Genomic DNA, 26,655 nt, shown 5'->3' on the forward strand with positions numbered 1-26,655 from the left:
GACTGGGGTTTACACACGTCTCCGTGGCTCCAGAGCCCATATTCTGCTTCTTGGGAAAGTGCACTGAACCACTATTCACAGTTCTTCAGCTGCTCTTAGCAACTTAAAACGTTTCTAGGAAATAAGTCTGAGGCTTAAGGGAGACCTGGGTTTACCATTTGATGGAGTTTAGAGATAAGCCATCTGCCCACAGCCTATGGCACACTTACAGCAGTGTGATATCTGCTGAATTATGCAGATAAATAGGACACAGTTAAGCCAGTGGCTTCGGTGCTGTCAGTGACAGGGGAGAACAGTTTCTCACTGTAAAGCATTCTCAGCTGTTCGCGGGCTCTGTCAGCATTTTCATTCTCCTACAGTGTCACTATGAGTCACAACCAACTCGATGGCAAGGGTTTTTGTTTTGGGGTCGGCGCTTTACAATTATTTTAATAATAATTGGGAAAAAAAGCCTCACGTATTTTTCCCAGTTATAAAGACAAACCTTCCCTCTGCAGTGATAACTTAAAAGCCAAAATTTCATGGAATAAGGCTTTTCTGTTTTAGGTGAGTGTCTCTCATACTGGAGGCTACCGATGTACTTTGGGGGGTTTGCGATATTTTCTTTCTTCGTACTATAAACGCTGCATTCGAGAAACCCTGCTACACAATTCCCCTTTAGTGCCAATGTGTTCCGGCTGTTGGAAAAGGGCTGCTCAGGCTCCTAGACTTCCTTTCCGCTTTGATTTCAGCAGGTCAAGGGTCACACTGAGATCCTTAGGTGTTCCCAGGCCCCAGGGGCAGCGAGAACTCACTGCGGGTGTTTGAGCTGCTGCACTGGAGGGGCGAAAAGCCCATCAAAGGCGGAGTTAGAAAAACGGGCAGGCGTGAGACTTGCTCCCTGCTGAGCGTGAAGAAAGGGGTAGAGCTGTGTGTCCGAGAAGGGGGGGGGGAGCAAGACCACACCTCAGTCAGTGAGAAAAGCCAAATATACTCAGATGCAGCTGTCAACGTTTATTTCATCCTCTTCTGAGTTATCTAGACTCTTTTCAATAAACATCTATCACTTTTGTAAATTAACTTGTAAAAGATAGAGTACAACCGAGAAAGCCGGAATCCGTGTAAGGTAGAAACCTGTCAGAGAAGGAAAACTCAAGTATTTTCCACTAAGAGAGAGCGACAGAAAAGTGGTAAGACTGCACCCTGCCGAAGGCAGAAAACTTGCGAGACCCAAAAAGCATGGTAGTCCCGTCAAGTTCTGGGTCTCACAGGCTTCTCTGTACACATCAAGTGCAGGCTGCTGCTGCCCCTGGGACATGAGTGAAGGGACTGGGACCAGGATGGTGCTTAACGCCGATTTCAGCTTTACCTGAAATGTGTTATTTCTTAAAACAACATTGGAAGCAAATATGACAAATTGTCAATGGATATAAACTCAGGGAGACTATGTTTGTTGTCTTGTGACATCGAGTCAATTCTGACTCATGGCGAGCTCATTTGTTACAGAGTAGAACAGCTCCATAGGCTTTTCTTGGCTGTAATCTTCATGGAAGCAGATCACCAGGCCTTTTCTTCCATGGTGCCACTGAGTGGGTTCCAACTGCCAACCTTTTGATTACCAGCCAAGCATAAACCGTACCATCCAGAGACCTCTTAGGGAGACCACGGTTGTCTGTTACATTCTCCTTTGTATGTGTTTTTCACTGTGGGGAGCCTATATGCTCTTTAATCACCGCAGGCCCGGTCTTGAGCCAGCCAGGCACGTGGCTGGAAAATGCTCCTTCTTGGCATAAAAAGCAGAACACAGCCATCATGTGCTTAAGTACAAATTTAATAAAGCCTTTAGTTCTGTCTTAATCCATAAGTTATCTATGAAAACAAAACAAAACAAAAAAACTACAACTTTTTAGAGTTGTCAAGGTGTCAAATACATAATAATCACGATTTGAACATCAGCTACAGAAGTACAGATCAGTGTTTTTAGATAGTGCAATATTTCCAAATGACCAACAATTCAAATGAAATGACAAACTACCTCTCCTCACCAAAAAAAAAAAAAAAAGCTGACACTGGTGCTTATAAACCACTCTCTCTCCAGTCCCCAGCTGGCTCCGATGCTCAGGTAATAAAGTTCAGATGGGGTCAACTTTTTTTCTGCAGGCTGACAATTACTTAGGCCCCAGGCACATACGTATAAACCTGCTAGTTCACAGACACATTCAGAAGAAATCTTCAAAGTAATTGAGCGTTTCAAGAAAGTGGCAAGTCCACAGATCAGAAGTTAACTAACTAATCTTAAATAATAATAATAAAAAGGTGCTGTCTTCAAATTTCTTGCCCTCTTCCATTGAAGTAAGACGCATACTCTTTGTTTCCCAGAGTCCAGGGGCTCTAGCACCCAGGCTCGGGCCCAGCAGAACACCAGGATCCAGCTGACACTCTGAAGAAGGCCGTGGAGACAGGTCTTGCTTGTCTTGAAGGTTCTTGCTAGAAGGCGCTGGAAGGTGTTTTGCTGCTCTGAAGAAAGCTGCAAACCTAAGTCGGCTTCACCAAGCAACAGAGGGGGAGACCACTGGACCAGGTACTCCTGACTTCTAATCTGGCTTCAGTCTTGGTGGAGGGGGTATGGGGGTTGCAAAAGGAGCACGATCAGGTGGGAGAGGGTATCAACACAGATCACAGAACAGGGTCCTTTACCACAATTCCCTGCATGTAGGATAAAGTTCTGGTGATAGAGGGGGCAAATGAGGGCAAAGGAACAATGGGTTGGAAGAGAAAATGAAGTGAAAAAAGAAAACCAACCCAGAGGGTGTGTGAGTTTCCTCAGCCTCATGGGTCTATGTCAGTGCAAAGGACTCTGGGTTTCCCTGTGCTGAGGAAGATGGGGCCATAGACCCGAGTCTCCCAGGATTGTACAATTTAGGGGGTAAAGCCACTGCCAACAGGCTATAGTACTATAGTACCTCAGGTTAGCATATGTTTCCTCATTAGCTAACAAGCGGGGCAACACTGGTTCCCCTTGGGAGCCAGCAGATTTTGGGTGACAGCACATTTTAGAAATGGGAGCTGCTCCTAAGAGACAATGGTTTTTTCCTCCCAAATCCAGTGAACACCTAAGAAGGGGAACAAAGCCAGTGGAGACACCTGGCTGGCAGCTCAGCCTGCTGAGCATCTGAGGCAGAGTAGCAGAATGGGGAAGGACTGCGCCATGTGGAACTGTGGAGTCAAGGGGGAGCAATGCCCTGAACTTCCTGGGCTCTGCCGCCTCGCCAGCAGGCCCCTTTGCCTCGTCTCTTGGAGCAGGTGGGCCTGGTTGTCAGGAAAGAGGCTGCTGTAGACGGGATGGAGGCAGAGACTTTGTCGGGTGCATAGAGTCTTGGCAAGGCCTTACCTGAGTAAAGAGTTTTTGGAAATGGAAGGAGCATCTTCTGCGTAGCAGGCTTTGTGCACTCAGGCCCAAGTCATGAAAACTGCTCTAGACCCTTGGGGGTCCTGGAACTTGTTCGTGCACAGCTCACTCACCAAGGTTAGGAAAGAAAAACACCCACCAAAAGCCCAAACTATCAAAAAGAGAAGCCCCTCTGCATCAAGAGGCCTGGGGCTCCAGGCCCCTGGGAAGTCGGGAAAAAAGTACCAATGTGGGCAGAATCTGGAGGTTTATTTCCAACACTCACTTCCCATTAGTATCGCCTGGAGAGTGCTGTGTCCAGTCGTCATGCTGTCTAAAGTTCTCGAGGCCACAGAGGAGTCTCATGGCTATAGAGAGGGCTGGGGGGCCCATGTCGCCAAGCACGTCACTGTGCTCCAGCGAGCCCTGGTCTGCGAGGGCAGCAGGCCGGGCCGGAGCTAGGAGAGCTCGAAGCCCGTGTTCATGCTGATGGCGTAGCGCAGCTTCTCCCGCAGGACGCTTTTCTTGCTGTAGTTGGGCAGCTTGAGCAGGTTGAAGCACGTAGAGGAGGTGGGCAGGCGGCCGCCCGGCTCCCGCTTGCGGATGGTGAAGAAGCCTCGCAGGACACTGCCCAGGGTGTCCCCGGTGTCCTGAAAGCATACAGCACATCTGGGGTTGGGGCCTGGGAGGCAGCCTGGCCAGCCCCTGGCTGAGGCCTGGAGTGCGTGCGCTGCATGTGGCCCAAGGTCAGCCCCCAAACTGATGACAAGTGGCCTTAAAAGGCACGTGCAGAGAAGCACCCCGATCTCTCCCTGCCAGGCCTTCCTGGGCACTTCCATCTTTGGGTCCCTGCACGGGAATCCTGTATTAAGTAAGTTCTCAGAGGGGTCTTCTGCTAAATATAAATAGCTAATTACTGTTTAACTAATCTTCAAAGAGCCAGAACAGTGTAAAAATACGTTATGTACTCAAACAGTTCTCAGGGCAGCCAGAACTGTCTCATGTCACAATAAGGAGGGACCAGGAGTCCAGACAGCGACACTGTGAAAGCAGCTGCACCCAGAGGGCACTGTGTTTTCTTGGGAGGACAGGACACATAATAACAATGGCTACTACTTATTGAGACCCATTCTGGGTCAGGCTCGCAACACACAGAGTGCAACAGGCCCTAAGCCATCCACTCCCCATTTACAGATGAGGACCTAGACTTTCCCAGGGTGCAGTGCTTGCCCAGGTACACACACCAGTGGGCAGAGGAGGTGGCATGCTCGCCTGCATCTATCTGACCCCTAATCCCGTGTTGTTTCCCTCTCAGATTTGGAGCCCTGGACAGACTAGTGGCTACCGAAACGTCCCCTAGGGGCTCTTCCCTGAGGAGATAAAGAAAAGGGGTGCTCCAACAGAGACAGCCAGTGCCCCTGAGCAGCCCAAGTCTGTGGGACCCTGTGCCAGGTGGCCTGCTCTCCTGCCCTTCCCTACTGAGACGCAGACTGGGTGAAGACCTGACATGGTGGGCACCACAGACAAGAACCAGGAAGGGAGACAAGGAACACTGCCCGCGAGGCCAACTCTTTCCCCAGCAGTGGTACCTGGTCATCTGACACTTCAACACAGCGGATGGAGAAAGGAGGCTTGAGGTAGGCGAATCCCAGCAGCGGGGGCCTGGAGCAGCTGGTCACAAACTGCAACACAAGGCAGGGTCAGCGGGGACAGAGCAGGCTCTCGCTCCTTCTGGAACAGGCACCTGACAGCTCTGCCATGCTCTGTGGCTCTCTCACCCACTCACCACTGGCTGACAGAGAGGTGCACCCAGCCCTTTAACCGGGATAGATCCCCCATCTCTCTTCCGCGTGCTGTTCCTGGGGCTAAGACACATGAAATCCTCACCAACAGACATGACCAGTCATTTGTGGGCATCAACCTCATGGCTATCAGAAAACATATGACACACTAAGCGGAACACAAACTTCCAACCAGGGACAGTGCGAAGTCCCTAGGAGGCAGGTTTCACGGGACTGCAGTCTCATCTCAGTGGGACTGGGTCTCAAATGTAGTCAATGGCATCGGATAGGCTGACTGACACCTTCCCTTAGGGAGAGACCCTGCAGTTAAAGAGCACAGAGGCGGGAGAAGCAGGTGGCGCCCACTTGAGCGGGCCTGGGGGCGAGGGCTAGGCCCCCGAGCTGAGGCCCTTGAGCTGGGCACGTGGAGTCCTGGTGTGGCTTGCACCACTGACTGTGTCTGCTTGCACCGTAGGCAGTGACAACCGGCACTTGGCATCCCATTAGCCACACAGGGCAGAACACGTGTGCATGCTCAGCCGAGCGCCTGGCCTGCTGGTTTACACAGTAACCTGTGTGAGCTCAGCTCCTGGGGCCCCGCCCTGACATGCTAATTTGCTCTAGGTGAACTGCCAGAAATCTGACCTTAGAGCCGGTAAGGCTGAGGGGCAGACCAAGGTACTGGGCACCCCACACGGGGCCTGTGGGTGGCCGGCCACACTCGCCTGCTCCCCCCGGGAGTGCCTGGCTTTCTCCAGACGGCAGCACCTATGATATCTCCCCAAATGTACTAGCTCCTGCCTGGTCAGAGGCATCTGACTCACCTGAAACCCGAGTGGCCAACCTGCACAGGAAGCACCAAGAAACCATCCACTTTCTTCACGGTGACAGTAACCAAAAGTGCTCCCCTTCTCGAGGGCACAAAGAAGTCTGCTACCTCACAACACTAAGCTGTGATCCAAAATTCAGTGGCAAATTGAATGTTTGAATCAAACTAAATATTACCATTTAAAGGATGTTAGAAATGGTTGTTGTGAGATTCCTGAGACCATCCAATATATGTATGTCATGTGTCAAGAAAATTTTTAAAAGGAATTGACAAGGTAGATCACTATTCTAAGGCAAGTTTTATTTTCCACAGTAACTGCAGTAGCAACAGTAGCTGGTATTTAGAAAGCACTGCTGTGTCTGCACTGGGCCCAAGGCTTATCACACACAATCTCACCCCCTCGCTCCACAGCTACGAGCTGGGATCATGCTGAGCGCTGTTTCAAGGATGAGGAGGCAGACACAGAGGGACATGACTTGCCCAAAGTTACAGAGCTAGCAAGTGGTGGTGCCAGAACTGGAAACCAGGCCCCTGATCTGACCATTACTCTACACCGCCCCTCCTGGTGACTAAACAAAGGAAAAAAGTAATGACTAAGACCCACAAATACTTGGCACCTTTAGAAAGCTCTCTTAAGATTTTTTCTTAAAAATAAACAGTTTTTTTTTTTGGTGGGGGGGGTTGATTCAAAAATAAATAGGAGACTTTTTAAAAAATGAGGGGAACGTTTGGATGTGGAGAAGAGGAAAGTATAAAGAAACCAAGAGAGAGGGGAGAAGGAAGGTACAGAGTGTTCGCCCGGGTGAGGGCGGTCTGGCACTTACGCTAACTGAACAGGTGCTGTGGAAAGGTGAGGCCTGATGAGGTGGGGACACAGGGGTGGGATCCTCTCCCCAGCCACAGGTGGGCCCACCTTCCTGTGGGGCCTGATGGACTTCAACCTCCCCAAAGCGGAGAGCAGAGCTGCTTTGCATGTGGCATCTGGGAGGGAGACGGTGTGCACACAGCCTTCTGGAATGCGTGGGGCTGCATAAATGGGACATGTAGCCCATGGGAGTGCCTGTGGACGCCTCAACGGAGGCTGCTCAGACCTGCCACCCTGGCACAGTGGGGGCTGGTCAAAAGGGGAGGGAGCTTTCACCCGGGGACAGGAGGAGGAATGGAAGGTGTGGGAAGCCCCTGGATACTCTGTCATCAGCACATTTTAAAAAGCACAGGCACCTGCTCTCCTCTCCGACAGTTCAGTCTCTTCCACCCGCTCTGGGTCCTGTTTGTAGCCAGAGAGCAGCAGGCATAGGACAAGGACAAGGACTGCAGGCTTGGTGAGCGGCTATCTAAAGACACAAATGCCCGCTCTGTTAGGGACGAGTGCATGGTTGTGAGACACTGGCTTCTCTGTTTCTAAGAGGCAGGGTACGAGGTCTCATAGGTTGACAGAGACTGCTTCGCCTGTGAGACGCACTGCTAGCAAAACTGAACTGATTCTCCCAAGAATCAACTTCTGGAATCACGTCTGCCTGCCCACCTGGACTCTCTGGAGAACTGCGGAGACCATTAGTGCATTTCCGTATCTGAGGGACTGAACTGAGGGCCTCTCAATGGGAATGAACCGGCCTCAGGATGGCAAAGACCACAGAAAACCAGCTGCCATTTCAACTGGCGGTGATACTGAACACGTTGCCTCAACAACTGTGGTCACAGGGACCCAAGTTCAAGAAACACAGATGTCCAGAGGAAAGTATTTCAAGGCACTTATATTTGCCCCAGAATATGGTGAAATGTTCACAATATACTGTTCAATAAAAAAGCAAGTGGCAAAATGATATGATTCTATTTTTACAAAAAAATACACCTATATAACATATACACAGACTTAGCGTCTCTATAAAATACTTAACAGTTTGCTGATGTCAGTACAAAAAAAAAACAACATGGCGGTAACGGTGGCACACCTGGAACACTGACAACAGAACAGGGGAGGTGGTTAATGTCAGCCACTTGACTCGCAAAAATATACACTGATATCAGACTAATTAACTGTGTGTGTTACTGGGACATCGTATGTATGTATGCATGTACGTATGTCTGTGTTGTAAATGCACGTTTCTACACTTAAGAAAAAATACAGAAGGGTATAGAGGTGGAACCCTGGTGGTACAGTGGTTAACAGTTTGGCTGCTAACTAAAAGGTTGGCAGTTTGACTCCACCAGCTGCTCTTTGGAAACCCCAAGGGGCAGTTCTACTCCGTCCTATAGGGCGGCTATAAGTCGGAATTGACTCAATGGCAATGGGTTTTTGGGTTTTACAAAGAGGTAACCAAACCAAAAAACCAAACCCATTGCCACTGAGTTGATTTTGACTCACAGCCACTCTACAGGACAGAGCAGAGCTGCCCCATAGAGTTTCCAAGGAGCGGCCGGTGGATTTGAACTGCCGACCTTTTTGGTTAGCAGCCAAGCTCTTAACCACTGCGCCACCATAGCTCCTATGCAGAGGTAGTCCTTGGTTAACAGGAATGTATATTGTTTAAAATTCTTCACAGTAGGATTATAGATTGTTTAAATTTTTTGCTTATCTGTAAGGTAGTGAACATTGTTTACTTCTGTAACAAAAGGAAAGAAAGAAAAGAGAGATGTCAGCGAGGCCAGCACTGCTGAGGGGGAAGGAGGTAGTGCTGAGCCCCCCGTGAGCGCCTGCTCGCCTGCGCAGGGGCCCTGTCTCTGCAGTGAGGGGGGAGTAGCAGGCTGGCGGGATCACCTGACTTGGGCTCGTTTCTTGAGCTCCTCTCTAGTTACTGCTTGCCCTACCTGGGGCCTGTCTACGGGGAGAGGATACGCTGATGATGTTGGAGGCAGGCCCTCCTGATGAGTTTATTTTTCTAGTGTAAGTTATTACCTCAACTGGCCTCTAGGTTTATGAGAATACCTATGTACGCACGAACACAGGCACAAGTAATAAATAAAATACCTTCAGAAACATGGCTCTCTCATCGGGCGTGAAGTCGGAGGCCAGAATATCCCATAGCCAGATGATGACCCTGTGACTCCCGTGAAAACCACCGTAGTACACCGTATGCTTCCTGCAAATGATCCAGACAACAGGCACTTACTGACAGCCACTGGGCAGGCACTGTGTTTAGACAAGCAGGCACAATGAACTCTGGCAGGCCTGGGAACACTACGACCTTCTCTTTAAAGCCACAAGCCCATGCTTTAATAACCCCGTCTCTCTGGGAGCTAAATGGCTGGAGAGTTCAAGAGCTGGCCCCGCTGGTTTGGAGCAGAAGCCAGCCACACATTTCCTTCGGATTCCATGAGCCCAGCAGTCCTCAAGACCTGCTTCTACCTCTCAATCAAGTGGCTGAACTTTTTTTCCAGAGCGATTCAACTGGGGAGCAGGGAGGAAGAGTACATTAGGAGATGGGCTTCTAAAAAAAACTGCCCAAAAGGAACCCAGCGAGGGGAGCACTTACTTTCTAGGAGGCCTAAGAACCGCCCCCTCCCCCACAACTCCCGCCTGCCCCTTACTTTAAATCTTCCAGGTCGATCTCCGCGTTGTCACCGGAGATGAGGCGCTGCAGTTCGGGGGTTGAGAACATTCGGATCCACTCGGGTTTGATAATGGAACGGAACCCACTAATGAGGGCAGCCGTCTGGTTTTTGATTTGAGTGTGCATTCGAAAATGCGCCATCAGATGGATGTAGCTGATTCTGTTGCCACCGAGGCAGAGAAAACAATGGAAATGAACAGGACAGAGCAGGCTGTTACCAGTGAGCTGAAAGATGATTCTTACAAAAAAAGATGAACCGTCTTACAAAAAGTGCACATAGTAGTCCCAGAGTATTTCACCAAAATAATGATGATGACAACAATGACAGTGCCCCAGAACAGCACACTGTGTGCCAGTCCTAAGCTAAGCATCCAAGGACATTCCCTCAGCCACTGCCCCCCAAACCCCGTGAGTCAGACATCAGGGTAACCCCTACTGCACCCAGAATCAAAGTGAGACATTCTCCAGATATGAGGGCACAAAGAGTGCTTTTACATTTACTTAACCTCATCCCTCTGGACACAAACCAATTCAGATACAGTTCAGTCCTCCAATCAGCTTTCACGTAGAGAAAAATCGTTTAACGTTTGAGACTTCAATCAAAACCTTGCTAGTCTAGATTAACAGTCTACAGCTATGAAAAGGCAGACCTGCAGAATGTTCTGAACAAACGCAGTTGGGTTATGTATAAGTTCAACTGAGTTCCAGGCAGAGGGTCTTCGGAGTCTGCTTTTATGAACACAATGGCATCTTCTACAATTGTATAATAGGATACTTTTGAACAGGTTAAATCCATTCCAACAGTTTTGCCAACACTGCTGATTTCTTAGCAAACAATTTATTCAGTGAGTGAAGAACCCGGGCACAGCCAGGTACAATTCTCACAAATTCCAAATTAGTAGAGCCCAAGTAAAGATGCTTTCTCCCACAATGCTCAGATCTAAGTTACTGACTTTGAAAGCACCCCTATTTTTTTCTTTTTATTATCCAGCAGTAAATTTGTAGCACATACATATGAATATTTCTATCACTGCTATTCTTTTCATGTACTCTTTGAAGGAGGTTACTAATACTGGTCTATTTTACCGAAAGAGCAAGTGAGTCTGAGAGATGTTTTCCTTCGACACTCAGAACTGCAAGATCAGGTATCACCCCAAAAGAGGGGAACTGGTGTCGCCAAGCCTGTTAAGTTAGTTGACAGAAATGAAGACCCTTGCCACATATTGAGGGTTTATTCTAAGAATATACAAGACTTTGTTAAATGAGCTTCCACATCAGAGATTTCAAGGCAGAACAGGAATCTCACTCCATGAATACAGCCTGAGCTGGCCCACTTCCTCTGGCTGTTATACACCCAACTCCTACCATCACCTCCAGCCGGGAATGTGGCCTCTTCCACTGTGGTGGGCTCCGTGACATGTCACATATCTGGTGATGGTGACAATCCTGCTCCCACTGACATCATGGACAGTGTTCTACATGAGCTATCTCACAGGGAACCCTCTGGTGGAGGCAGGGCGAGCCTCATGTTACAGACTGGGGAAGAGACTCAGCGCGGCTACAGGTTGCATAGGGGTCAGGACCAGGATTCACTCTTGCTCTCTCTGATGCTGGCGCCTAGACCCTCTCCCCCTCCCAACCTGAGCTCATTGCCCCTTCTAGGTTTTTTCAAACTAGTGCCCTGTGGCCAAGGGGCAAAGTCTGTATTTTAACCATGATGAGAACAGAGTCTGTTCTGATTATTCTGACAGTCTAAAATCTAAAACTCCCATGAATGCAGGCTGACTGGGCCACCAGGCCTGAGAGGACCGTGATGCTTGGGAACAGTGGACTGGGATGTGCGGCTGATCTAAATGACCGCCCAGGTGGAACTGAGCTCTAACTTACCATTAAAGAGTGATGCTCAGGTTAATAGTTCAAATGCTCCACTGAGCCTGGTGGCAGAAAGACTGCCGGAGAGATAAAAGGGCCAATATCTACTCCGCATGTTGGGTTCTGCTGTTTTAATTTGGTAAGAAGAGGGCCGGGTAGAGAGTACATTGAAGGGTTTTGATTCTAGAGACCAAAAAGGGTGACGTTTATGATACGTTCCTAAAAGCCTGTTATCTGCGACGACAGCTGCCGGGCCTCAGAGAACCTCCTCGATTCCCCATGTCTAAGTACCTTGTCGGCTGCATCTGAATTCATCACTGTGTCTTCCCAAGAACAGCGTTTCATACAACGGCCACATGGTATCATCCCACAATAATCTGCCCCTTCAAGGTGTCTTTCTGCCTGTGTGCCCTCTGCGTGGAGGACAGCGTGCCTGACTGGCTCCGGCTCCATATGTCTGCATCTAGAGCCATTATGAAATGCCTCAAAACATGGTGGCCTGGGTGCCTCTGACCTTAAAAGTACTACCGCCAAAAATAAATTGTCAATTCTTATTTGCAAATCGAACTTAATACAATTTCTGCCTATGAACTGTAACCAGGAAATTCCATTATGATATTTATGGGCTTCTTTCTACTTCCATCTTTCTTAATAAATTCTCAACATAAGCCCCAAGAGCCAGAATGAAGTCTTTTCAAATGGTGACCTTAAAAATATGATTGCTATACTCACTTATTTTCATTTGTAACAGGAATGGTCTTCCCTCCAGGAATCAGTTCATGGCAAACAAGCTGGGGGAGAAGACGGGACATAATTACTGGAGAGAATCCTAATGAGGAAACAAAGCTTCCCGAAAATGAAACAGCCCGACACAAATGTCCACAGTAACAACAGAATTCAGATGGTATGTGTTTGGGACAATCATTTTTCACAAAAAGCTCGGCTTAAATATCAACAAGTAGACCTCGTGTGATCAACTGTAAAGGTTTCTTCTCAAATGATCCTTGATCAAACATCTGTCTTAAGGCTGCAGGATATCATGTAGGGGAACATGATAACCTTTATTAGCGCGCATTAGGATGAGTAAAGGAATTCTGGGATATCCATACACTGGAACACTGTGCAGCTATTAACAAAGATGATGGGAAAGGTGGAAAAAGCAGATTATATAACAGTATGTATTATATGGTATCATTTCTTAGGGGGAAAAATTATATACATGCCTGGAGGAAAAATCTAGAAGGACACAGACAATGCGTTAACAGCGGCGCTGTCTGGGCCCTAGGATTACAAGTGGTTTTCATTTTCCCCTTTATGCCCTTATGGCTGAATTTTCTGTTTAGAGTTTGCATTATTTTGATAGTTGGGAAAAAAAAAAAATTCCTTTTTTAAAAAGCATGTTTGGAAAAATACCCAAAATCTGATTGAAGATTTATTTGAACACACTCTATAAAATCAGCTGCTTCCCTCAGCTTCACGAACATTTCTGTGGGCAAACAGTATGTGGGTGGGTTTGGCCTAAACATCAAAGGATGTGTTGAAATGGCAATTGTTTTGTTATATGTATTTTTACCACAAAAAAGAAAAGAGAGAGATCGTGTGCAAAGCCCTCAGCACAGCAGTGTCTGGCACTCAAGTGCTCAACAAATGTTAGCTACAACCAAAATAAAAAATAATAAAAGGATGCATAATGTTGAAGCTAATTTTAACACGAGTTCTATTAATATACTGTAACTCTGTAAAGACGTAAAAAGGAAAAACAATTCATCGTCCCATGGCTGGCACATCTTGGGATGACTACAGGATCTTCCAGCTGGAAATGTCCTTAGGAAGCATCCAGCCCACTGTTTCCCAAAAACTGTTCCAGCGAACACCTTATGGTGTGCCATTATTCAGGGAACGACCCTGTGAGAGAGCCTTCCTTCTTTCTCTGAAAGAAGAGTCCTGTGGTCAAAGGAGCTGGGGAGCCTTGAGGTAAAATACAACTAAACCAGGGTTTCTCTCACAGGTTTTCAGAGCCCCCATATCCTTGCTACTCTATGGCCCCTCAGGAGGAAGACAGGGCATGCGGCGTTCCCAGCTGCAAGCAGAGTGTTCAGTCACACTGGTTCCGTTGAGGACCCAGGTCTGACAAGCAATGTAAAAGTGCTGAGGGCAGTGTGGCTCAGGGAGCCTAAGTCGCCACCCCAAGGTGACACAGGCGCAATCAAAAAGCTGGCTCTGCACTACTAAGCTCGTGGCGAAACTTCTCAGAACTGGTGCACGCAGGCTCGTGCAGACGTCCCCCTACTGGGACACAACTGAAGGAACGAGGGTACTTCAGAGAAAAGCCAAGAGGAAGCACTCTGGGAGGAAGCCCTTCTGCGGCCATGCTCCCTGCTCTCCTCTGGACGACGAACATGGACAAAGGCAGGAGATTTGGGGAGAGGCACCTTGCGGGTGGCTTCTTTCCCTTCTTTAAGTCATAATCTCCATTTGTAACAGCCTAATCCTCAAGCATGGTAACAAGACGCAATGTTACAAATGGGGAATTAGGGCTTCCATCAGGAATTACCCCAAGATGTGACAGAAGCAAAGCAGGGTCTCTGCAGGAAGTTCTCTGAGGGGTGAGCAGGCAAAGGCGAAGGAAAGAGGGAGCAAGGTGGGAGGAGGAGGATGGGTGAGGGGAGAGGGAGGACAGACAGATCCTCAGCTTTTGGATCTCCTGGGGAAACCACCAAGACTAAGCAGGTCTCAAGAAGCCAACGGAGGGAAGAAAAAGGAGATCTCAGCCAGAGGCCAACCTACCTGACCCATCACGTCTTCATCATAAGATAGTGTCAGGCCCAGGTCAGCGATGTCCCCATCGTAGCGCTAATACAACAGAGAAGGGGAAAAGGTTGAGGCTGAGGAATGCTATATTCTTGAAGAACTTAACCCTTCCCCTCCTATAAGCTGCTCCTTTGGCGATGTTAACAGCTTGAAGCAAAGGCAAAGGCCACCCATCCCCTTGAGGAAACAGGCTGAGTCTGCAGCCCTGAGAGGGAACACACAGTGGCGGACATGGCCTGCAGTGGCTACAGGGAGGACCCCCTCACCACAGCAAGACAGCAGAGGGCAGGAAGGCTGAGTCCCAGGTGCACAGACAGGGCAAAGCTGCACCTGACGTGGGTTCCCACCAGCTCTCTGCTTGGCCAGCCCCTCTTCTACACTGACCTTAATGGAAGTGAGGTTTTTGTAGAACTCTGAGTCCAGAGAGGGCAGCTCGTCCACAGAGCTGTAGAAGATGCTGTGGTGGTGCCCGAGCAGCTGGCTCAGGAAGAAGGAGGCGAAGGGCACGTCTACCACGATTCCCTGTGGGGGAAGAGACAGCTGCTTGCGATTCCACCATCCAGGCTCCATTTCTGTGACGTGACTGGGGGGCGGCTCAGGCTGCAGAGGTGGCCCTGAAAGTGCTATGTCAGCTCCAGGCTTGTTTTCAACCTGGAGGACAATCCCTTTCCATCACTGAACAAACACAATCAAGTGCCTCCTGGGGACATGACAGCAGAGTGGGTAAGGGCACAGGTTTTGGAGCTCAGGGACCAAACCCAGCCCTACTACTGCCGGGCTAGGTGACCCTGTGTGGGGCCTTGACCAAACATCTGCTTTCTCACCTGTAAACGGGACCAGTCCCAGCTTTTCGGTTAGAAGATTCAATGAAGCTGTTAAAGCAAGGCCTGAGCAATGCAGTGCAATGGTGGGTGGTGGGTGCTGTCTGTAGGCATGTGCAAGGTGCCAGGGGAGCAGAGGAGGCCTCTCACCTGATGCAGGCCAGGGAAACTTCCAGGAGGAAGAGATACCTAAGCTAGACCTACAGGAGCAGGACACATCGAGGCCACAGGCACGCTCCAGGGAGTCAGGAAGGCCCAGGTCAGGCGGGGCCTTGTAAAACTCACTGAAGTCTGGATCCTACCCTGAGGGCTCCAAGCAGGGAAGTGGCAGATTCCTACTTTAGGCGGGGAGTGCCCTGGAGGGAGGAAGACAGGAGGCCAGGATTCAGCCAGGAGGCCAGTGCCTAAGGCAGGGAGAGCTGCCAACAGCCTGCACCAAGGAAGTGCCATGGGGGTGGAGAGCGTGCAAGGACTGCAGAGATTTCAGGGGCAGAGTCAGTCACACTCAGTGATCGCCCGTCAGAGGGTCAGATGAGTGAATGTATGCTAGCCCTCGCACGGGCCCAACCCCTCAAAAACCCAGTTGCTGTCAAGTCAATTCTGACTTATGGTGACCCCATGTGTGCAAAGTAAAACCGCGCTCCATAGGGTTTTCAAGGCTGTGGTTTTTTCGAAGATCTCCAGGCCTTTCTTCTGAGATGCCTCTAGGTGGGTTCAAACTGCCAGCCTTTCGGTTAGTAGTCAAGTGTTTAATCGTCTGTGCCTCCCAGGGACTCTCTGCACAGGGCCCAGTAGGTGCTAATTCCTCTAATCAGCACTGTTACTGTTGGAAGGGAGGGACAGATGGGGCCAGTAAATGGGGGAGGACTTTCTCAAAAGACATGAAGCCATGCTTTCCAGTGGGCCCAGGCTCTTCTGGGTCTCAACACAGCTAGCAATGGAGGGAAGGAGTTCCTGGGGGGTACAAACAGTTAATGTGCTCGGCTGTTAACCAAAAAGTTGGAGGTTTGAGTCCAACCAGAGGTATCTCGGAAGAAAGGCCTGGTAATCTACTTCTGAAAAATCACCCACTGAAAACCCTATCTAGCACAGTTCTACTCTGACACACAAGGGGTCGCCAGGAGTTGGAGTTGACTCAGTGCCAACTGGTAGTGGAGGGAAAAGAACTGCCATTCACTGAGTATCTGAAAGGTGCTCCTTTGCAGAGGTTACTCAGTTCATTTCCTGTGAGATAGGAACTGTCTCCATTGTGCAGATGTGGAAGCAGAGAGGTGAGCCTGGGCCACCCAACAGGTGCAGGGCTGGAGGTGGCCTGGAGGGTAAGAGTGGGGTGTCAGGTTGTCACCTGGGAGTCGTTCCACGTCATGCAGCGTGGCTCAACGGAGAGTGAACATGAGCTGTGTGGGCCTTACCTGCAAAAGTCCGCACCACCCGACGCCACAAGACTGAGGCGCGGAGCTCAGAACACCCTTTCTCTTAATCACAACAGTGAGGATGGCAACTCCAAATCACTGAGGCTGACCAGGTGCCAGGACAGTGTGAGGTGTTTTATACACATTACCTCACTTACCATCTACAACAACCCACTAAAGTGGCTGTTATTAGGCCCACTTTACTGATGAAGGAGCCCTAGTGGCACAGTGGTTAAAGAGCTCAGCTGCTAACCAAAAGGTTAGTGGTTCAAACTTACCAGCAGCTCAGTGGGGGAAACATGTGGGTGGCAGTCTTCTGCCATAAAGATAACAGCCTTGGAAACCCTGTGGGGTCGCTATGAGTCAGAATCGACTCGACGGCAGTAGGTTTGGTTTTGGTTACTGATGACAGAAAGCAACTTGCACGCAGTCATACAGCTAGCTAGTCTTGGCCAGCTGAAGTGAGCCTCGTGCTCCATCTTGTTCTAGTCTGCAGGCCAACTCACAGGTGCCTCTGGCTTCTTGTGAAGCATGCAAATGAAAACATTTAAAAACAACTACACCAACTACAAAAAACTCCAGAATGCTGCCCTCCTCCAACCAGGGCCAAGTTTTGACATGGAGGTAGACCTGGCTTTGGCCCACCGGTCCTCACACTTCAGGGCAGGAGAGGACGGACTCAGAACTCAGCTGGCCGGGGGTTGAATGCAGCTTTCCTGCTTAACTAGCTATAAGACTCGGGGCAGTGACTTCTCCAAGCCTCAGTTTCCTTGTTCTTAAAACACAAGAAAGGCAGCCACATCACAGGACTGTGGAGAGGATCACATGAAATGACGTGTGTAAAGCACCTCGCATTTGCGTCCTGCCAATCTGCGTTCCTGATGCTGTCTCCCCTGCTGGATCCTAATGATGAGGTGTTCTACGTGGCTGGGGCTGATCACATAAATGACACTGCCAACATTTTACCGTACATTTTAGTCCAGTGCTCCCTCATGCGCCTACCTCATACACAGCTTTCCCCAGCATCTTCCCCACAAACTCAAAAAGCTGCAGGTAATTCTCATGGATGTAGGAGGTGGGTGAAGGGTACAGCCTCTCGTCCCCACTGGTTGTCTGCAAGACAAAGGGCAGGGAGAGGCAGAGAGGTTAACTGCCCAGTAATGAGCAAGCCCAGCCCCTTCACTTCTCAACTGTCACTTCAAATGTGGCTGCTGTCTACCCCGCTCTCACGCCCCTTACGTACCTTGAAGAGATTGAGCGCTGGGTCGAACACCCTCTTGATGATCTCTTCCAGGAATTCCTTGAAAACGCCATCCTGGTCGATCCCTGCCTCATCCACCCCCAGGTCGTTGACAAACTTCACACGGATCACGCCCTTCATGGCGTGCTGGGAGAGCTGCCGAAGCTGCTCATAGCCGTCCTGCCCAGAGCAGAGTTGCAGCCCATTAGGAACCCAAGGCCTTCTGCATCATTCAAGATGCACCCCTGCAAGGCTCCTGTGGCCCTGGGTGGAGCGTCCCCTGTGTGATTACTAAAAGCGGAAGTTAGGACACTCGGGTGCAGAGGGAGAGCACCGCTCACCTGCTTTGCAATGAGAGCCTGTTACAAGGAAAGATGCATTTTTACAGCTCTTTGGCAAGGGGAGGCTGCCCTCAAGAGCAGGCAAAGCAGCAAGATAGGGAATTAGACGAGATGAGTGATGACAAACTCTCAGCCATCAGACAAATGGTGGAAGAAACTGGGGTAAGATTTCAATTTTAATGCTATGAGTATCTTTCATTCACGGTGAAAAACAAACAAACAAACAAAAAACCAACGAAAATCAAACTTATGGAAAATGCTATAAAATGAAAAATAAAACTAACCTCCACCTCTGGTGCTTTCCCTAGACCATGAAGGGCCTTGTGAGTCACGCTGAAGAACTCAGATTTTATCCTGAGGGCAATGGGGAGCCATAGAGGGTCTAAGGAAGGGAGCGACATGGTTGGCTTTCTGTCATAGAAGGACCTTCCTTTGGTGGCAGGGCAGATGGATGGTGGGGGTGGGGCGGGAAGCAGGGAGACTGGGGTGCAGGAGTGATGGGGGCCTGAGGAGGGCAGGGCAGTGGGGAGGGGGAGCCCCAGCACACCTCTGGCTTGCAACCACCCAGCCTTTCCGCTCATCTCTCCTATCCAGAACGCAACTCGTGTAACACCTAGGACAGAGCTTTGTGGCTCTCCCGTCAGATCATCTTGTTTCGTGCGTCTGTTGATTCTCATCTGTCGCTCCTGTGTCTGTCGTCTAACGTATTTCTGGCATCGGGGGGCTGATCGCAAGCTGCGTATGTTTTCATTCCAGAGTAGTGATTATAAAAAGCAGCGCCGAACAGGACAGGGTCTAGGGAGGCGTCCTTCCGCCAACAAGACAGACCCATCAGCAGGGCGAAACCGAGATCCTCAGACACCGTCATCGAGCCAGTCACAGATCACCCTCCGTATTCTATCCCCACCCTCACTCTCCGTCTCAGCCACCACAGCACCGTCACATGTTTGCTGACATTAGACAGACTATCTCCACGGCACCCAATCGTCTGCCAGGCTGCTCACCTTGTCACAAGCAAACGAGGTCAGTCTGGGAGGGCCTGTGTGGAGAACCCTGGTGTGGGGAGCCCTGGCTGCCTTCCCGCTGATCCCGTGTGCCCCGCGCTCACCTAGTGACCCAAAGGCCTATCCTACGGTGGCTCAGAAGTGTACTCAGGAGTCAGGCTCTCGGGTTGGTGAGCAAGGTAAAAATGGCCTTTGAAATCCCCCAAGTCACCTGCAGGAACAGGAACACGCTTTTGTGCGCACACACCTGAAAAGCACTTTTTATGCCCATGAAGTTTAATACCCTAAAGTCCGACGAAAAAAAGGCAAAAAGGGAAGACCCCTGCAGCTGTTACAGCAGTTAAAGCATTCTGCCTAAATTTAAGACAATTATCTCAGCACTGGGTTGGGGACAGGTGGAGAATTCTAACATGTTCCTGAATGCACGTAGGGCTTACTCTGTTCTGCTTTACAATTATATTTCCCTAACAGGGTCGCTATGAGTCAGCATTGACTCAATAACACACAATAACAACAACCTTAACACAAGTCCCTGGGTGGCACAAATGGTTGAGTGCTCGACTACTAGCCGAGAGGTTGGTGGTTCGAACCCACCCAGAGGCGCCTTGGAAGACAGGCTTGGTGATCTGCTTCCGAAAGGACACAGCCTTGAAAACCCTATGGAGCAGTTTTACTCTGCATGTCGGGTCGCCATGAGTTGGAATCCACTTGACTGCAACTAACAACCACCACCACCGTAAAAGATGTTAGCAGACGCGTTTCTGGTTACGCAGATTAAATCAAATGGTATATGTGAAAGCACTTAGTACATGGCCTGTAGACGGCAGGTGTTAAGAGACGTTTGTTGGATTCGAATCTCAGTCTTGATCAGCCCCACATCACCTTCTTTTATGAAAGTTGGAGGGAAGAACAGGGTCACCTGCTTGTCGACATATCTCCTGTTGTACCCTACTGCCTTTTGGAAACGAGTCTTGTTGTGCGAGGATCACGTGCCCTTGGGAAGGTAAGCATGAGTGTGGCATTCCTCCTTTACAACACTTTTCAAAGTGCAGACGTAGAGAACACTGGCCCAGGGACGGGAGACCTGGCTCCAGGCCTAGCTCTGGGGCCGACACCCGAGTGACCGTGACCAAGACTTGAACCCTTCTGGCCTCAGTTCTGCCTTTGTCAGGGCAAGAGGACAGAGTTGGCCCAGAGCATCTCTAAGGTCCTTCTGATTCTGAAATGCAGAGTTCTAGTCCAAAGTCACCTGTACCTGGGAGGAGGGGACTTCCTGCAGGACTTTCGACTAATACCTGGAAGCCTAATCAAAACATGGTCTTCAACACAAACCATAAAACAGGAAACAGAAAAAAAGCCCAGAGAGCAAAGGGATCTAATATCAGTCTTCTGATGCCTCCTTGTGTCCAAATCAAGCAAAGGCCACTGGGCTCTAATGTTCTACTAACCAAACCACCAGATTAAGAACAACTGTGTAACTGAATAAGCGACCCTCTCCCCTCCCTAATTCAATGTGACCAACTCTGATCAAATCCAAGACAAGCGTGCTCCACGGGAAGTAGAGAGGAAGATGGACTTTGCCTGAAGCCTCTGACACCCCTCTTCTGACGTCCCTGAGAGCCCAGTGTGACAGGGATGTCTGCATTTCCCAGAAGCAATGCCACTGAGGAGGGAGTCAGGGGACTGTGCCACCTCTCAGGAGTCATGAGTCTGTGCCAGTGGGTGCTGGCCACAGCTGAGTGGGTGGTGGGACTACGGGGTAGGGCAGTGGGGACTTTTTAAAGACAGGGGAGGTGTCTCCAGGTCCGATGAAGACAGTTCTGGAGAAAGGAGACTCTATAACACCATTGGGCTTTCCCTTCTTTGCGTCAAAGCAGAGGTTACAAACCAGTGGCCCACAGGTAGAATTCGGTGGGAGGACAGGTGCTATCTGACTTGCAGGTAGCTTATAAAATTTAATTAGTTTACAACAAAAAAGATCCACGGGTTTCACACAAAATCCTGAATTTTGGCCTTCTCTTAAAAAATCAGAGTATTTTAAAGCCTAAATCTCCACCTGGCCACAATCAGACAGAGTCGAGCAGGGGAGGCTGGAGATCTCCAGGTTGCCCACCCCTCCCACTGCTCCCCGACACTGAGGCAGGGTGTCCGGTACCATTTACCAACTCACTTGTGGGATTGCTTTTCTTATATAGGGTTTCCTAGACTGAGAGGGCTACGTTTCAAGAAAAAGAGGAGAAAGCAATAGAAGTGAAGACGATTTCTACTTGTTTACCATGCAAAGTACTCTGCACTGAGACACACTCCACCAGCTTTACTTATCTCAAGACCTGCAGGGCCCCGTGGACACTTTAAGTTCCTACTTTTAAGAATGCCGAAATATCAGCTGTTTAGCACAAGCTGCCTTTCCCCAGCAGATGTTGGTGCCAATCACACCTGGTCAGGGGAACAAAAACAAACTCTCTGGGAAGAATCATCACAAACATGGAGCAAATGCACTGTGGGAGGAAATGAAAACTGTGTGGGGAGGAAGGGATGCTGCCTGGTGCTGTTAGCTGGTGGCTGGCTATGTGGCCACGTGCTGTCATGGAATCCCATGACTGTCCTATGCTGCAGAATATGCTAATAAGGAGCTATGGCTGGAGTGGGATAAAAGGTCTAGAGAACAAGCATGGGCGAGTGAATCAAGCCAAGCCTCTCCTGGGGATGGGGACTTGGACTCAGTCAGCAACTGTGCTGCTGGCAGGACCAGTGCAGATGTGCAGGCTGTGTACTATACAGCCCTAGGGTTGGGTGTGGCATGCACACTGTAGACTTCATAGGCTTGTAAGTTTATTATGACAACATTCCAGCAAATCGTAATCAGGATCTTGTTCCAGCAAAATCAATGTATTAGGACAATTTTCTGACACTTGGAGGTAAAGTGGAGTTTGGTGACACAGTGGTTAAGAGCTCGGTTGCTAACCAAAAAGACTGGCAGTTCAAATCTACCAGCTGCTCCTTGGAAACCCTATGGGGCAGTTCTACTCTGTCCTGTAGGGTCGCTACGAGATGGAATCGACGTGATGGCAATGGGTTTGGTTTTTGTGGTGGAGGTAAAGTGTACTGAGGACAGGGCACCGATTTCTAATTTACGTAAAGTTGCCATACAGCGGTAACCTAGCCATTGGATTTGGCTAATACGGGCCACTTCACTTGTATCTTTTAAGTTTAGGTCTACAAGGAACTTCTAGCTCTGCAGACGCTACGTCCTGTGACAAATGTGTTTCTCTGTATGGCTCAGTTAACTTGACACCTACACCCCAGCCCATGGGTTCACTGGGGGAGTCTGGGCAGAGTGCCTGCAACAAGCGGCATTTGCACAGACATGAGAACATCAGTGCATCGACTGTACTCGGTAGTTCCTGTCTTTGTTTCAGAGAGGTATGGAGAGTTTGATTCTCTAGCCAAGGGATCCTCATGAAGTGAAGGAAGAGAAATACTACACTGTGGCTCTCTAGCACTGAGGCCAGCTTTAATCAAGCAGCTATTCAGAGCACTCAATGGGACAAATGACCTCTTTCCTGCTCCCAGAGCCTTGATTTCAGTGTCGTTAGACCGAGGAGGGACAAGAACAGTTCAGAGGCAGTCGATCATATTTCTGTAGTAGGCTTCCGTCAGCCTCACCACTCACCTCCAACATCCGGGACCGTCGGATTGTAATGTGAGTGACGTGAGGGGAGGCGGAGCTGGTCTCCACAAGTCCCAGCTTCTCCTTCTCCTTGGTAACCATGTTTCGGAACAGGAGAACTCTCTGAAATGAGCAAAGGTGGGATCAGAAACCGGGTCAACAACGGATGATTCCCTGCAAAACACTTCACAAAATTACTGAAATGAAAGTCATGTGACAGGTAACAGAAGGGGCACTCTGACATGAGCTCCAGGTCACAAGCGTCTTGTAAGAACAGTGACCATTCCCAGAAGTGCTTTTGAGAATTAGAAATACTGCTGAATCCGTGCCAAGGAAGAAATGTTCCAGAAAGAGTGCTTGGCTGCGGCTAGAGTGCGGCTAGAACAATCTAGGAGAAAACCATTCTCCTCTTTCAATCAATAGCCCACCGCGGACACTTGGCGGCAGGACAAGTTACAGAGGCTGCTTTATATACGTAGACACGCCTGCTCTAAAGGAAATCAATATTATGAGTGTTAAAACCAGAAACATTTCAAAGATAATTTTTCTCACTGTCAGAAATTACAAAAATGAGATGATGGAATAATTTGGAAAAGGACAGTGAGAATAGCAGCACAACTGGAAGAACGTAATCAATATCACTGAATTGTACATGTAGAAATTTTTGAAATGGTGTGTCTTCGGCTGTGTATATTTTCACCAAAAAAAAAAAAAAATGTCCTCCAAGGTCAAGAAGGGACAGTGTTGACATGTCGTGGGGTTGTTAACCAATGTCATAAAACAGTATGTGTACTGTTAATGAGAAATTATTTGTTCTGTAAACCTTCACCTAAAGTACAATAAAAAAAATTAAAAACATGATCCTACAATATGAAGGTTCTTGACCTTTTATCTGACTCCCCTGACCCCCCTGAGCCCTCAAGCACACCACAGTCCCTCCAGTAATTTTTCTCCATTGTACTTTGAAAAGAATCCTCTCTCTCCATTCTCAACACTCGGAGAAGCCAAAGGAAATACCTAACGGTTCTGTTCATTAGGTAGTTAGGTCTTAACAACTTCATGAATATTTATGTCCTAAGAACTTCGTAGCTAAACTGAAAACACAATACACATAAATTAAGATTAAAAAAATTATGTTTTTATTTCATTCTTAAATAACCGCAAATAACTGCTAATAGATATGTGTACGTATTGGGCACTGTACAGCTTCCGAAACCCTGGAATCAGACTGGCTGCCACCACCTTCCATTCCTGTTCCACGCTGATTTTCACACAGTAATTGATTTTTATCACCAAAAAACCAAACCTGTTGCCGTCGAGTCGATTCCGTCTCATAGCGACCCTACAGGACAAAGTAGAACTGCCCACAGGGTTTCCAAGGAGCAGCTGGTGGACTTGAACTGCCGACCTTTTTGTTTGCAGCCAGGCTCTTAACTACTATGCCACCAGGGCTCTGATTTTTATCACTGCAACCCTGAAAACCCAGCTTTGCAAATATATAACATCATCGAAAAGGCTGTAGCGCCATCTAACGATGAGACTGAACCCCCTTGAGCTGGTAGTTCTCACGGTGTGCAACAGATTTCACTGTGTTCCCCTTGCAGACTGAAATATCCCGAGGCACCCCAGGGTGTCACAGCACATTGTTTGTGAATGGCAGATACACAGAATAGAGATTCTAAACTAGACATCATAGGGAATGCTGTGGTCACAAACGCCTAACAAGGCTGAATCCACAGACGCGTAGTTCCAGGTTGAGATGCCATGTTTTAAATCAGACACCACCAAACTGGAACAGGCCCAGGATATGAAGGGCTGGAAACTACTTCCAACAAGGAATACTTGGAGAAGCTAAGGATGCTACACCTGGAAAACAGAAGACTTAGAGGGCAAACGAGCATTGTTCGCAATTCTCTGAAGTTTACTCCATAGATTAGAGGTTCCACTTTTGGGGGTTGTCCAAGGACCAAATCACAGAGAAGTGACCATCGTAATACGAGGAAGAATGCTCCATCGCTTGTAAGAGGAAAGAAACAGAACAGCCTGCTTTGCAAAGCTGCGAGTTTCCTATCAGAGGTGAATTCGGGGATAGAGTAGAAGGGGTCCCCTCAAACCATTCCCTTCAATTCTGAGTCTCTGCTATCAAGAGCACTACGAATTGGAACAGCCACATCTGTCTGCACATTACTGCTTAAGGGTAAAGAATGGCAACCATAAGTATTAGGGTTAAGGTCAAAATGATATCAGAGAGCAGTGAGGATTAAGCATCTCTGCAATTAAGAGTTAATTTACAAAAATGCGATCTCTGTTCTTTTAGAAAAAATAAATCTATTTTGTCAAAGAAGTAAAAAGGGCACACCTAGACTCTAAGGAGCCTCTTCTGAGAGGAATGCAGGATTGTCACGCCATCTCACGGACATTTCTGAGTGCCCACGACTCCCCAGGGATGTGCACAATGCTTTGTCACTTCCTGGGTGTTCCTCCCACAGCGCCTGACCTCCCAAGGGCTCCCACATCTGTGATGCCACGCTCTCCAGTTTTCCTCCTGTCTCTCGTTACTCCCTCTCTTCCAGGGCTGGCCCCCTAAGCAATGGGTCCCGCAGGGCTCTGGCCTCAGTCCTCGTCTTCTCACTCCCTCTAGTTCCCTAACCACCTCACCCACGTCCATGACTGTAGTTATGAGAGCTGGGTGCTGTCTTCCCATAGATTCCATCTCCCACCCAGTCTTCTCTCCGGAGCTCCAGACTCATGTGTCCAGTGGCCTCCAGGAGCAACAGACAGCTCACATCCCACCTGCTGGAAGCTGAACTCACCATCATTTCCCAAACCCGCTCTTGCTTTTGCTCCCACCTCAGGGAATGGCTCCACCGACTCACCAGGCGCACAAGCCAGAAACCTGGGCATCATCCAGATTTTTCCTTTCTTTCTCCTTGTAATCATTCTCCAAGGCCTGTAGGTGCTACCTTCTTAAGAATCACTTGATTTTTATCATCTTGTTCTACTCTCAAGGAGCCCTCTCTGGTGGTGCAGTGGTTAAGCACTTGGTTCCTAACCAAAAGGTCAGCAGTTCGAACCCAGGAGGGTTCGCAGGAGAAAGATGTGGTGGTCTGCTTCCATAAAGATTTATAGCCTTGGAAACCCTATGGGGCAGTTCTACTCTTTCTTACAGGGTCACTATGGGTTGGAATTGACTCCTTGGCAATGGATATGGGTTTTGGGGTTCTTCTACTCCCACAGCCCTGTCCTAGTCCAGACGAGATTGCTGTGACACCTTCTTGCCTCCAGCCAATCCTCCACACTACAGCCAGAAGGATCTTTCTAAAGTACAGCTCTGACCACATGCCTCCCACATGTAAAACCCTTCCGTAGTTTCTGATAAAATCCAAGCTCCTCCTCCTGGTTTACAAGGTCCTGCTTGCTCCAGCACCTATCAACCTCGTTGGTTTCATTGCTTGACTTCCTCCTTTATACTCTCTCCAACCAGACTGTACTTTTGGTTCCCCAGTAGCACTACATTCTCTCACCCTGGGGTGTTTAAACATCATCTACTTTTGTCTGTGGAGACCTTCCCTGAGCCCTCTCCTCATTCCCAGCTGGGCCAGGGCCCTGCATGTGTTTCAAAAGCAGCTGCCCTGTCTGTGAACCGCCAGCTCACACTGTCTTCTCTGTCTCTGGGCCCCAGCACTTAATGCAAAGAGCAAAATTCAATCACTGCTTGTTGAACGAATGATCTCTTTTACTCATTTCCCACTGCCATAACAAAGATAGGGTCCCCGGGTGCCGCAAACAGTTTGCACTCAGCTACTAACCTAAAGGCTGGCGATTCAAACCCACCCAGTGGGTGCCAGAGAAGAAAGTCCTGGCAATCTGCTTCTGTAAAGATTACAGCCAAGAAAACCCTATGGAGCACAGTTCTACTCCGTCACACATGGGATCGCCACGAGTTAGAATCGAAT

General features: G+C 49.0%; 1 protein-coding gene across 1 annotated transcript in view; it reads right to left on the bottom strand.

Moving 5' to 3' along the window:
- Positions 1–1,669: 1,669 nt before the first annotated feature.
- Positions 1,670–26,655, bottom strand: part of UBE3B (ubiquitin protein ligase E3B) — a 52,906-nt gene continuing 27,920 nt past the window's right edge. The window contains exons 8-17 of the mRNA XM_023733655.1: positions 22,703–22,822; positions 17,688–17,864; positions 17,447–17,557; positions 14,596–14,733; positions 14,188–14,253; positions 12,133–12,191; positions 9,506–9,688; positions 8,946–9,057; positions 4,957–5,049; positions 1,670–4,017 (exon numbers count right to left, since the gene is read on the bottom strand). Of these exons, the coding sequence (XP_023589423.1) occupies positions 3,826–4,017; positions 4,957–5,049; positions 8,946–9,057; positions 9,506–9,688; positions 12,133–12,191; positions 14,188–14,253; positions 14,596–14,733; positions 17,447–17,557; positions 17,688–17,864; positions 22,703–22,822 (1,251 nt within the window). The 3' untranslated portion in view covers positions 1,670–3,825. The remainder of the gene's footprint in view (positions 4,018–4,956; positions 5,050–8,945; positions 9,058–9,505; positions 9,689–12,132; positions 12,192–14,187; positions 14,254–14,595; positions 14,734–17,446; positions 17,558–17,687; positions 17,865–22,702; positions 22,823–26,655) is intronic.

The sequence above is a fragment of the Trichechus manatus genome, unplaced genomic scaffold (genome assembly GCF_000243295.1).
Source record: "Trichechus manatus latirostris isolate Lorelei unplaced genomic scaffold, TriManLat1.0 scaffold00061, whole genome shotgun sequence".
Taxonomy (NCBI): Eukaryota; Metazoa; Chordata; class Mammalia; order Sirenia; family Trichechidae; genus Trichechus; species Trichechus manatus.